The sequence below is a fragment of the Nyctereutes procyonoides genome, unplaced genomic scaffold (assembly GCF_905146905.1).
Source record: "Nyctereutes procyonoides isolate TBG_1078 unplaced genomic scaffold, NYPRO_anot_genome, whole genome shotgun sequence".
NCBI lineage: Eukaryota > Metazoa > Chordata > Mammalia > Carnivora > Canidae > Nyctereutes > Nyctereutes procyonoides.
In genome coordinates, this window is record NW_026575134.1 from 11,186,822 (window position 1) to 11,200,915 (window position 14,094).

The following is a 14,094-nucleotide window of genomic DNA, read 5'->3' on the forward strand; positions in this document are numbered from 1 at the left end:
GAACATCCTCACCCAATACCCTGTAGACATGCAGTCTTGGAAAGGTTACTTAAATGATCAACCAGGCTTTCTCCATTTCTAAAGTGAGGGAAGTAGCATTCATCCCACATGGTCATTTTCCGGATTTGAACAATGAGCAGAAACCAATTAGGGTGGTGCTCAGATGTAGTGCATGTCCAATCAAGGATTGCTGTTCTCACTGGTGCAATCATGCACTAATTTTGCTCAGTGTTTCTCAGCACCCTGAGCATTATGTTCCCTCCCCCATTGTGGTCAGACCAGTCCCTGCCCTTTGGCACCTCCTTCCATCCAGCCTTCTCTTACCAGTACCTGCAGGTGCCCTGGGGAAGCAGAGTCTCAGAACTTAACCTGCCCTCTGCCACCCACCCAGGCAGTCTCCTTCCAGCAAGTGCAGCTCCAAAGTCCCCTTGGTCTTCTTTCCACCAGGTGGGACGGTAAACCATGCTGGGTCCCCTTGCTGTCCTGTGTGCCCTCCTGTTTTCTGGTAAGTCCCAACTCCCTCCACGGTGCAGGATGTGGTGGATGCCCTGTGGTTCCTGGTCATCCCTGTCTCATTGCTGTCCCCCTCTCCCTCTCTCAGGTGGTGGAGCAGAGCTCAAGCTTGAGCAGACTCCTGTGGTCGTGGGGCGCTTGGGCACCTCGGCCACCCTACCGTGCACAGTGGATAGCTCAGTCTACTACATCCACTGGTACTTCCACAAGAAGTTTGCAGCCCCCAAGAGGCTCCTCTACCTAGACATGTCCAGCTCAAGTGTGCAGAGGGATACATCTGTGAAAGCAGACAAAGTCAATGCCAAGAAAGGCAAAGACAGTTACAGCTGTAACCTGTTGGTGCAGAAGCTGGAGAAGAGCGACGAAGGCGTGTACTACTGCGCTGCTTGGGAAGAGCACAGCCACTCCTGCTGCCCTGGCCCCTGCACTAAAAGGTTTCCATCTCCCAGGGTGCTCCACGGCTGGCACCTTCCTCTCACGCTAGGACTCTGGGTTGTCCTGGAGTCCGCCCTCAGCATCCTGTCTTCTGGTGGACACCTTCTCCGAGGGTCCACTGCATATAATCCTGGAAGCTAAGCAGCCCCTAGTGCTCAGGCTGGTGCAGACCCAGGGAGCCGTCTAGCCTGGAAGGACTTTTCTAAAGATTGTAAGGGAGCAGTGTCTTTGAAGGATTTGGAACAAAATCTGTGCCACTCAATGTTGTAACCACTAGCCACTGGTCACATGTGGGCACTGAGCACTAGAAATATAGCTAGTCCTCTATTCCAAGCTGAGATGGCTGCTTGTGTAACATTCAAGTCCTATTCTGGAGTCTAAAAAAATGAAATATCTTCTTAGTAATTTCTATACTGATTAGATGTTGAAATACTGTTCTAGATATCTCACAGTAAATAAAAGTAATCCTAGAATCTTATTTGTTTCTTTAGCTTTTTAAAATGCAACAGGATGAAAATATTTGTGTTTCCAATAGTGATTTATATTTATTTCTAATGAACAGAGCTGTGGCAGACTGGCGATTGAAGAATCTGACTATGCCCATGAGGAATGTGGTAATAAAATACTGTGCCAATCATTTCAAGGGTAAAGGACTCCCTGGACTTTTGCCACAAAATGGTTGAAAACTGGGATCTGAAGTCACCTCCTGATTCCGTTTTCTATGTTGCTGCCCCGCCTCCTGCTAGTTACTTGCAGTGGAGAGTCAGGTAGCAGAATCTCAGGAAGCTGAGGGCCTACTTCTCAGCACCCTCCCCCACTGGCATGTCTGGGGCTCAGCTCCTGTGGGGGGATATGATCCTCATGCAGGTTAGTGCATCAGCCCTGGATGAGATCTGGGGACCTCCACCTTCTGCTCTGAATGAATGTTGCTCCATGTGGGATTTTGGGACCAGATTCCCTGCACCTCTCTTCTGTCCTCTGTAAAATGAAGTTGTGTAACTGCCACAATTATGTGACTGACTTCTGTATTAATCCAAAAATTGTATCAATAAGATATCACTATACTTACTTCCTATAATATTAGTCAACCTCTTGACAAAAAATAAATAAATAAAGAAGAGCTACATTACTGATTCTCTAGTTCCAAAGAGGAAAACCCTGCTATTGTATGTGGGAAAGAAGAAAAAGCCCTCTGAAGAGGTCTAAACTGAATTAAATGCATTTTCAATTGAAAATTCAAATTTTATGTAAAATATAATCACATTGACAAAAATGATTGTTGTAAGGAAAATGTACATGATCTTAAAGAAATTGGCCCCTATGATTCACTAACTCCTTATCTATCTCTCTGAGCTGTCTTTCTGGTGAGAGATTATTTTTAAGACAGGCAAGGCTGTGAAGGAGGAACCCAACCAACAACCCAACCCTCTCCTTAAGGCCTTGGTCAAGGCTAAGAACTCCAGCATGGTCAGGAAGGGGTAGGGGTGGAGGAGCAGAAGTTTACCTTTGCTCTACTCTGGGGTTTTTCCCTCATTTGTCATCCCCCTTTCCTTTACACACCGAACCCTTTCCTGTCAGTACTTGACTCTACAGAGTAGAGATCTGACCTGACTATTATCATTTGGTTACAGAGAAATTTGCTAAATATGAAAACAATGTCATGAGAGGTCATCCCAAGTCAATGCAAATCTCAGTTTTTAACATGGTTCCATAGTGCCTTTGAGTTACATCCTGAGAGGACAATGGCCTTGTGCATGTAGCAAGCAACTCTATGTGGAGGGAAAAACAAGTCTATATTTGGAGTCACTTCCTCCCTCTGCCTTTCTCCCTGTGCATAAGGTGAGCTTCCCCAAAGACAGCTTGGGCACACACAGCCCTCCTGTGCTAAGGAAATGTTGGCTAATTAAATGGTTGTTTAAATGGCTGATTTACAAAAACACTAAAAGAATCTTCTTAGAATGTACAGCACTGATTCAGTGGCAGGTCCATTAATGCCTACTGAAGTGAGATTGATATTTTGACTGTTAGAGAGGGGCTCACATTATGTTATGGATAGGGGATTTTGTATAGATGGATGCTTGAATTATCCTGATGTTTGGGCTCAAGTAATTTTTTTAATTCCTGAGGTGGGTGAGACACAATGATTTTGAGTAATGGAAGCAGCATTATATTACGAAATTAATGCTGAGCAAAGACTAAAAACATATAAAAAATCATTGTTTTCATAGTTATATTATCCATTACCAACTGATCACACATGCTAGTACTGTGGAACATGTCATGTCTGTAAATCAGTCATCTTCTAAAAATCACAAACCTAAAAATTTCTGGGTACACCTGAAAATCCATGTTGACTCTTCTGTATTGGGCATCTTCATGTTCCAAGCCCAAAATGGGTTCAGGGACACAGTCTTTGATAGAAGAAAGGTCACAACTGGGAGAGGTCATTTCTAATCCTTGAGATCAGGAGACCTTTTACTATGACACTTCCATACTCTTATTTTCTCATAGAAACCTCTATGGCTTGTGAATTTTATTTTAAAATGTACTTTTAAAAAGAATTCACATGTTACTTAATATTAAAGTTCTTGATTGTTAATGAGCACTTAGATATAACATGTGAAATCTGATATTTAGAAATGTGTGTATAACCTCTCTTAACCATTATTTCTTCCCCCCTCTTCTCCAACAATCTTAGCTTCATTTACAAAACAAAATCTACTTTTCCCTGCTGATTCCCAAGACTCCATTTGCTGGTTAGAGACAAAGTTCATGCCTAAAAAGCTCAGAGTAACTTCTTGGGCTGAGTGTGACTTTTCCCGTGTAGAACAGGTGTCAAGTACTACAAATATTTAGTCCTCTTATTAACATTATACTGTAAGTTATTTGATTTCTTTGCAACTATTTTGTCTAGATGCAGGTGAGAGCATCTCAAGCAGAATTGCTCATAACCATAGTTTTTTTTTTCAATAAAGTTGTTCATCATTTCCATTTCCTGAAAACATAATCTGCCAAGTTCATGGAATCTTGCCAGAAACTCATCCTCAAATATTCATCTGGAGACTGAGAAAAAGACCGACTGTCAAGTAGGACTCTATGTGTCCCCTGTTTTGGGGTCACAGATCTCTCCCCCAGGCAAAGAACAAGCATGGATGCTGAGGGACACAAAGACTGGATTCTGGGTAATCTTCTGTTTCCTCCTGAGACCAATGTTCCACTTTTCTCCCCATTTCTTTGTGCCTCAGGTACCTAACCCCTGTGGATTACAGTAATGGGAATCTTTGCTATGATTTCCAATGGAAAGTTGGCCAATGGAAATTGGAGTTCAAAGAACCATCACTATGTCACTTACAGACGCATTTCTTCTTGGGCACCAGGTTTCCAAGCCTGTGGATCCGGGGCCCTGGGAAAAAAGAAACAAATTCATCCAGTGGGTTGAGTGGTATAAAATGGAATGACCTCTCTCACATGTACCTCTTGGTTCCTGAGCAGAAACCTTTGGGTATAGGGCGAGATGGCACTATAGGTTGGCCTGTGAGAATGCAGGCCTCTTTTAGGGAGGGAACCCTAAGGTCATGCTGCTCCTATTTCCCAGTGTCTTGCTGATGCTTCAATTGGCTGCTCCCAAACAGCAACCAAAGAGTAAGGCAAACGATCTGTGCACTCCATAAGGGTCCACCTCCTAATGCCCAGGGAAAGCTAAGAGAGGTAGACCATTCATCTGGAGGAGCAAAAGAAGGAAATCCAGCAAATAGTCAAGTAAGTGGGTTATATTTCCCCCCAGATAAATAAAACTATTTGAGGGGGTTGGGAGATTTATCTAGTTCCTTTCATTTCACTTTCTACAAAGCCACCAAGGTCCCATCTCTAACAGAACAGGATGAGCCCTGTTCCTTCATTAACAAAACAGGAAACTGGACACGTGTTGAGAGATTATCATTAACTTCTGTGTATTTCTAGTTGATACACTTAGTAGAGATGAGCTTGTAGATTATTTCTAATGCTTTTGTTCTTCAGTTCAATCAAAGATTCTGAGGTATTCATTGAGTTATTAAGTAAGTCATCATCACCTAAGTAGAATAAAATAAATAGAGATCTCTCTGTAGTTAAATGATTATAGTCCTTTATGAATCAGTATTATGATGTATCTAATTCTGTGTTCTTGATTTTCTTTAATACAATAAACAAGGAAACAATAGTAAAACAATTCTCTTATTAAAAAGAAGTAGACTAATGTCTGCCACTTTTTAAGGTCAACTAAAATACAGTCTCTCACATTTTTTAGAATTGATCTATATTTTCTATCCTTCCTTCATCTACTTTTCCATTACCTAGTAGTGAATATTTAAGTGTTTCAATCACAGAGTGATCATTTTTTTCTCCTGAAAGTTCTGTTGCCTTTAATATTTTAAACTTATAAATTGAAGTTTCCTACAAAACTATAAAAATCTGTAGTTCTATTCTGAAAGCAGTAGAATTAGCATTTTTAGTCCACAGATCAACATATCTCTTTGCTCTCTTTTGCTCAAAGGTAAAGAATTAAGTTCTTTTTGAAGCTTAATAAATATAATGTCCTGTTATGATTTCAATAATAGGTATTTTTATTGAGAATATCTTATGTACTTTTTAGGCATTGTATTATTTTATGTATTTCTTGCTATGTAATGTCTCTGTATCATAGAAAAGAGGAAAGAGAGTCTGATGGCTACTAATGTATCCCCACAGATGTCACTACCCTTCCCTAATGTCTAGTTTGACATAATTTCCTATTGACTTGCATTCCTATTTAGAGATTTAGAGACTCTATCTTGAAACGGTTTGATTATTTCAGAGAGTAGTAAAGTGTTCAGAGATTTTCAGTAATTGTGAAAAGCTCAATCTGAAGATCCTTACAAGGAACAATTTGGAATTCTTATTCTTTTAGCTTCCAGATAATGTGCTAGATGTTGAGCCTGTCAAGGAAATAATGTGATCACCATAAAAATCCTGCAAACAGACCTATTTCACGGTAAAAAGAAATGATGCTTAGACAGGAATAGAAATGTTTCCAACAGGAACACCGGCGGGGCTCAGTGGCTGAGCATCAGTCTTCGGCTCAGGGTGTGATCCCAGAATCCCAGGATCAATTCCCCCATCAGACTCCTCATAGGGGGCCTGCTTCTCCCTCTGCCTGTGTCTCTGCCTCTCTCTCTGTGTCTTTCATGAATAAATAAGTAAAATCTTTTTTTTAAATGCATCTTTTTTACTTATTTATTCTAAAGAAGGTGTGGTTTATGTATACAGCTATTAGAAACGACAAATACCCACCATTTGCTTCAATGTGGTTGGAACTGGAAGGTATTATGCTGAGTGAAATAAGTCAATCAGAGAAGGACAAACATTATATGGTCTCATTCATTTGGGGAATATAAAAATAGTGAAAGGGAATAAAGGGAAAAGGAGAGAATATGAGTGGGAAATATCAGAAAGGGAGACAGAACATGAGAGACTCCTAACTCTGGGAAACAAACTAGAGGTGGTAGAAAGGGAGGTGAGCAGGAGGCGGGGGTGACTGGATGATGGGCACTGAGGGGGGCACTTGATGGGATGAGCACTGGGTGTTATTCTATATGTTGGCAAATTGAACACCAATAAAAAATAAATTTATTTAAAAAATAAAAAAAATAAAAAAATAAATGCTTCCAAACAAATAGTCCATGCAATTTCAATATAATATTGAGCCACTGATTTGCCTTAGTGCTTGTTAGCTTTGCAGGAATATACTCAGGCTTTGTGACCAAATATGGGTTGTCCCACACCGGCCACCCAGCACACAGATCCTGGTGAGAACAGTATGAGTGATCACTCAAGAAGCCAAGGCTGAAGGGTCACAGTGTGCACACATTTGGAAGAGTTCCCCTTGTGGAAAGTGTGCTCTGGAATCCTTCCTACAGGTAGCCTGAAAAAGGCTAAGAAAAATCACATATCTTCTCTGTTTTGTGAAATTACTTTAGCAGAAATGATCATAGGTCATCTACATGGAGAGCGCTCAAAACCCCATAGCCAGACTAAAGTAAACAATCAAAATGTTCAATGAGGATAATGTTCTGGAAGTTTTCAGTTGGCATAGTTTTATTCTCCCACATACATCATGTCATCTGGAGCCCTTCCACTGCTTAGGCTAAGCCACAAGAGATACCACCCATGAAAGGGGATGGTAGCCAAGTGCAGAACAAGCTCATTTTTTGAGCTAATATGAGATAGTGAGCTTGAATGTCAGATTTATATGAAAATGAAAGGGTTTTTCTAAGTTCCCAAACCTCCTAGTGGAACACAGAATTTCACTAGTGGTCCTAGGTGCAGGTAAGTGGTGGTGTGGTGTCAGCCAAGTTAGCATGCACCCCAGAGGAAAACTAACACTCACGGCTGGGATGGAAAGAGAGACTCTGGGAAGAGAGTAAGAAAGGCAGTTTTTGGTTCCCTTGTCTCTAAGGGTCATATCCCAGAGAGGGTAAAATCTTCTTCCACAGAAACCCAAAACATGGAGGGAGAATCTGAGAACATCTGGTTGATGTTAAACTTCCAGAATATGGCCATGGTGGCATCTGCAAAGATCAGTCCAAACCAGCACTGACTTTCCCCACAGGCTTCCCATGTCAGAGACCCAGATGCCTCCCAGAGTCTCTAAAGGAGTGTCAATTAGGGTGCTGGAGCTTAGCAGAGCAAGCAGCAACTGGGACTTACAGAAGTTGCAGGGTGGAAACTTTATATCCCATGGCATGGTGTGAGTTTGTGGTGGTGGCCTCAGGGCTGGGTTTTGCACAGGATAGTTCTGGTGAAGCAGCTGACCTAAAGACCAGCGGTGCAAAGGGCTAGAAAAGGGTGACAGGAAGACTGTTGGAATTAACTCTCCTCCCATGTGTCGTGATGTAATCCTGAGGATGAGCAGGAGACTGAGACAGAAAGGATGAGGAACCTGCCAGAGAGGAACTATTTTCAGCTGGTAAGTTTAGTGTCTCCCTCCAATATAAGAATGAGGAAGAGATAACATATATGCGTTACCTATAACAAGGACTCTTCTGTCCCCTGAAACACACCCATAGTTGCAGCCTGTATTTTTTCTAACCAGTGTGCCCTGCTAGAGGGTGCCTATGGGAGGGGACACAGTGGGGACCAAAATGCACCCCATGTCCACCCCCCTCTATACCGGGAGCAGAGCTGAACCAGCCTGGAGAAAAAGTTCCTTCTAATTATTATTCCAACACTGTGCCCTTTTTTAATTAGTTAAAAAGGAGAATTCTGTGCTACAGAGACTGTGCTCAGGAGAGAGTAACTACCTATTTATGGAGACACAATACAGGGGTTTTAAAAAGCTTGGACCTGAAAAAAGGGAAAGTGATCTACAAGAAGAATTGTCAAAGAACCAATGAAAAATACTATTGTTTGAATCTAGGGAAAAAATTTACATTTCAGAGCCTTGAGAGAAACTGACAGTCATGAGAAATGCAGTAAAACAGCAAGAAGTACAACAGCAGCAAAAGCCATCATTTGCACAGACCCCAGAGACCACTGACTATGGAGTCAGAGGAGGAGCAATTTTTTATACTGTCCACAGAACATAGTAGATGAAGCCACAGACAACTAGGTACCAGGTTTTAGAGGAGTCAGACAGCCCAAGAAACTTCTCTTCAGTTCTGCAGTCTCACCATTCCTGCATGGGCAACCTCAGCCCCAGTCCCAGCCTCAGCCTTAGCCTCAGCCCCCACCCTGTGGTCCCTGACATGTACCCCAGTCCTAGAATCCAGAGGAAAAGAAGCACACAACCACCAGATGTGCCTGCTGGATGCCAGCCTTCCTGCTCCAACTTCCCATTGACCTGATTGTGTCTGATGAGAGCTTCTGTCTGGGGTTGTTGAGAACAGCCTGAGTGAATCTGGGACCATTAGTTCTTCATCCTGAGATTTCCCAGGGGTCTGGATAGCACATCTGTATAACAAAGGGCTTGAAATGGAGAGAAGGCATGTGAATGAGGTCATAGAGGTGACTGTGAGGGGCAGGTGTGGCACCAGATGAAGGAAGAGGAACACAAGTGCTGCTGGGGTACAAATGCCCCAAGGTAGAACATTTGTCTCTGGTGTTTGTGACATCGTCAAGGGCTGCATAAGCCTGGTCTCTAGTGCAGCCTCCATACACATTTGCTGAATTAATGTGTGAAAAAGTGAATCTTAGGAAACATTACTGAGAAAGAACATTTAGAGTATTTCCCGTAATGAATCCTAAACATGCATTCTAGAAACTTGAGAGAAATATGTATATATAGACACATATGTACATATATGCAAACATATGTACATGCACATGTATACATATTACTATTACATAGTGGTATATAATATGTCATAAAGTCCATACAGAAGAAATGAAGTATCTTGTTTAAGAATGTGGGTTGCAAACCTAGATCCTCTGGTAGAAATTACTGTTCTGTCACTCACATCAGAGCTTTGATAAAAAGGCTGGAGTATCAAAAGCCTCCAATTTCTCCTTGGAAAGATGAGAACAGTAATAAAAGCACCCACTTAGCAGGCTCTGTGACCATTAAATGAGATAATGGAGCCAGCATGTTTGTAGCACAGCACCTGTCACATAGAAATGCCGTCAATAATGTGAGCTATCAGTGTTATGAAAAATGAAGAAAATAAGATCTCTATTTTCTGAAAGTATTTAAAATAAGGAATAAAAGATAAATTCTGTCTGTGTTTTCTGCCCTGTTTGAAATAATTAGTGAGAAGCAAAGACATTTTCCCACAAAGAATGTGTTTAAAGTGGCCATTTATCTCCTTGCTTTGCTCCAGCATCTGAAAACTTCCTCTATGCCCAGGGAGTTTCCCACCTTATGAGTCTCAGTGAGAGAATGAATTCACTCCCAGTAGAGGAAGGAAAAAAGTCAGATACTGTCTGTCAGCCTTCCTTGAGCTCAAGTCAGGTAGAAAGTGTGGGCTTCCCCAATTAGACACGATCCCCACAACTATCACCTCCTCAACAACACACACACAGAGACACACATGTACATAGGCACACACACTCACAGAAGGACACACACACACACGCAGGCACACAGATACACATACATACACTCACATGCACACAGGGTCTGGAAGGAAATGCCTCACAGCAATGGCAGAGCAGGGGACCTCCCTCCTGAGTGGCCCTGTGTCTCCTCTCCCTCTCCTCTTTCTCATTCCCAGGAGGCACCTCCCTGTGGAAAAAGAGTCAGTCTTCTTAGTTGTAGGACATTGGCCTTCTGGTCTAGCACCCTCCAACTACTCAACATTCAATTGTGGGGATCACTTCAGAAATGATATTTATTGGAAATCAGGGGAAAATAGAGCAGCTGCTTCAGGAGAAAACAGCCATTCTGTCTTCTTCCCCTCTTTTCTCCTCAGGAAAGACCCAAGCTGGAGTTCCCATTAGCTGCACATGGCATGTGACAGGGCCACACGTAAGTTTTAGGCAAAACTGCTTCAAGTTTTAATACATGCAATTGTTTAGAGAAAAATGTACATAATCATAAAGGGCAGGCAAAGAAGCTTAGCTTAAGAAAAGATGGAGTAAAAAAGGATGAGGAAAATCAATTCAGAAAAATAAATACTAATAATATGTAACTGATTTTTCAGGTGACTACTTCAAAATGGTCATGAAATATTTTCACAATGAAAGTTAATGGAAATAATAATGGTTCAAAGTATGGGAACATTAAATTTCAGACAGGATAGGAATAGTAATAATATGTAATTGTTCTCAAAAATTTCCTATATTCCAAAACCTGTGCTAGAGGTTGCAATAAGACAGAAATAGTCTCAGAATTTAATGTGCACTAACTTCTGAGACAGAATTGTTTTCACATCCATATTCAGGTGAGGATTTTGAGACAGAAAGAAATTAAGAAATTTGCACAGATCCAGGCAGCTAGCTGAGTGAGAAAGATGAACGGTCCATAACTTCAGATGCAAAAAATGCTCCTAGGACATGGGGAGTTGCTCAGAATATGAAGAATACTGCACCTGTGACCCCTCAAAGTATTTGTGATACGCAAAATAATATTTATGTCTGTGTATCTGCAAAGAAGAAATCTAGAACTCCATACACCATAATGGAGAGAGTTGTTGGACACGGAGAACTCCTTATGGGGATTTTTATCTTCATCTTTATCCTTTTTCTCTGAGTTTTTTCAAGGAAATCTTTACCCACATACCCTTAACAGCTCTGTGACATTCCTTGAATCATTAATCACTCTTTTCTACCTCTCCGTCCTGATCTATGAAATTAAAAATATAGGCCTCCAGAAAATGTGATTTCTGAGAAGATGGGAAAGGTGAAGAATATTTAGGAAAAAAGTCTATCAATTAAAAAATACTCAATAAATATTAGCTCATTTTTTGGAGGGGAAGGGAGGGACAGAGGGAGAGAGAGAATCCTAAGCAGGACCACATTCAGCACAAGCCCAATGTGGGGCTCAATCTCATGACCCTGAAATCATTACCTGAGCAGAAATCAAGAGACAGACCCCAGACACTACAAATATTTACTCTTCTTGAACTCAATATTTATTAAACATGCAATATAATAAAATATTATATAGAGAAAGTACATTCATAAACAGCTCCTGGCAAGTAGAAACTGTTCTCATTTCCACAGAAATCAAGACTAAACCACTAAAGCACTTCACTACGGGACAATACAAGGAACAAGATATTGTCCCCTAAGTGGAGACAGAACAGATAGTGAACATTAACTGACAAATCCTTACAATGTACTTAAGCACAAGTATAGGACCTGATTTCAGAGAATAAGTAAATGCTGTTTTTTTAGTTATTCATTGATTTTTCAACATAAAACATGGAAAAGTCTATTTCTAACCATAGAATCTGCAGTGGGCTTCTGTGGGAATACAGATCTCTCCTTGCAACTTTCCTATATGAGCTACTCACCTTAAGGATAAATTCCCCAATGAACATCAACATATTCATTCACTCTGTCCCCTATTTGAAGGCCCCACAGTCTAATGTTCAACTTTGAGATCTCCTCAGGGGAAAGAGGGATTTGCAGGCCAGGCACATACAAGAGATGGAATTCCATGGGATCCTTCAGCCCTTCTCCCACCTCAGTTGGGTTCATGTTCTTTATGGTCATTTTAACCTACACTGTTCATGACCTTGACTATTTCTCTGTGGGGAGACCCTTGCTTTCTTGAGCCTGATCAGAACCTTCCTAGTCCCTTATAGTTTTTCTATGGAGGAAAATTGGAGGCCAGGATCTGAGTGAAACACCTGATGAGAAAGACCAAACTTTTCCAAAAGGAATGCATGGCAAGTGTGGATTCTGCTTCTGAATATCTCTTTGCTACATTACTATTTTGGTTCTCAAAATATCTTTACTAAATGCATTGTCTCGTGTCATGTATGGAAGAGAAGTGTCCTTCATACCATAGTGTCTTCTGATAACAGTCCTGATGAGACAAGTTAGATCAACTTTTCAATATGAGACTTAGAAAAGTTAGTGAAAAGTTTAATGTTAAAATAATGAAGAGAGGCAAATGTTTTATTCTTCATTCAAAAGTCAGAATACATGAGGCCTTTAAACCAGCATTTTTTTTAATTTTTTTTATTTATTTATAATAGGCACACAGTGAGAGAGAGAGAGGCAGAGACACAGGCAGAGGGAGAAACAGGCTCCACGCACCGGGAGCCCGACGTGGGATTCGATCCCGGGTCTCCAGGATTGCGCCCTGGGCCAAAGGCAGGCGCCAAACCGCTGCGCCACCCAGGGATCCCCTAAACCAGCATTTTAAGATTGATTAATAAAAGGGAAAATGTTTACCTCAAAAATGAAAAAATATTAAAGTTAATAATCCTACATTATATCTCAACTACATCCATGTCCTTCTTAGTGAAAGAAAGAATATGAAAAGAAATATTCAAGTTTTAAGATACCATTTGTCAGACAGGATGGGCTTCTCTTCCTTACTTATTTATTGATTTTATACATTTAAAATAAAAGTAGGAACAAGAATTTTTACAATGAAAGTATTTCAGAAAGTCATTTTTTCTTCCTTTTCAATAATAATAAAAATACACCTTGAGAACTTTAGAAAGGGCATAATACTGCCATGCACAAAATCTAATTTATGTTAATTATCATTTATCAGGTGCATATATTTTATGTTCATTCTCATTTTTGAACTGATAATGTAACTTTGTCAATTTTGATAGATATTTCTTTCATCAGTCATAGATGTAAAACCTGGGACAAAAAAAGATTAAATACCTCAGTTCACATCCAAAGGGGTAAGTAATATAAGGAGGTGTTAATTTTCATAGGCCATTAGTATTGATTTTTCACGAAAAGTTGGCAAGATCCTGATAAATTTTCAATAGATGAAGTTAACTAAATAGGCTAAATGGTAGAGGAAGCTGATTATTATATATATTCAGGAAAAATACTATTCTCATAGATCATTTAAATACCTAGAATATTGCTCACAGTAATAATTTAACCAAAAGAAGAGAATGTTTCAAATATGCACATCTCACTTAAAATATATATTTATATATAAAATACCAAGCAATCCTAATTTTAGTCACAAATACATAGAGAAAATTCAAAGTAAAATACATAGGTGCCTTGTATCATCATTTTTATATCTCATTTTACGTGGATTTTCTTTACGTTATTTATACATGTTGTCATATTTACCGAATGGGTGTCTTTTCATGAGTTATGTCTCACTGCCACCATCCTTATTTGTAAAATGGAGATTAACCATAACAGGAATCACATGGGACTGTGAGAGTAGTAAAAAATAATTCAAGTCCACAATGCACATTACATGTCTAATAATTGTAAAGTGAATCATTACATAATACTCATAACATTGCTTTGAAAGTGATCCTACATATGACATCATGCTCATGAGGCAGTTGCAAGGCTCAGGGTGAATGGAAGCTGGTTTCCAGAGACTGCTCTGACCCATGTATCCCTAGCAGCTGTGGTCTACTCCTTTCTTGGAAGAACCTGATTATAAATGAAATTTGATCTTTGAGCCCTATTTGCTCATGACATTTCAGTCTACTTTTAAAAAACAAACAAACAAAAACCAAATGACCTCCA

General features: G+C 40.3%; 1 gene segment (V, D, J or C); it reads left to right on the forward strand.

Moving 5' to 3' along the window:
* The first annotated feature begins 406 nt into the window (after positions 1 to 406).
* The window catches only part of LOC129494330 (T cell receptor gamma constant 2-like), a 42,626-nt gene continuing 28,938 nt past the window's right edge, over positions 407 to 14,094 (forward strand). The window contains 2 exon segments of the C gene segment in view: positions 407 to 505; positions 602 to 910. Of these exon segments, the coding sequence occupies positions 463 to 505; positions 602 to 910 (352 nt within the window).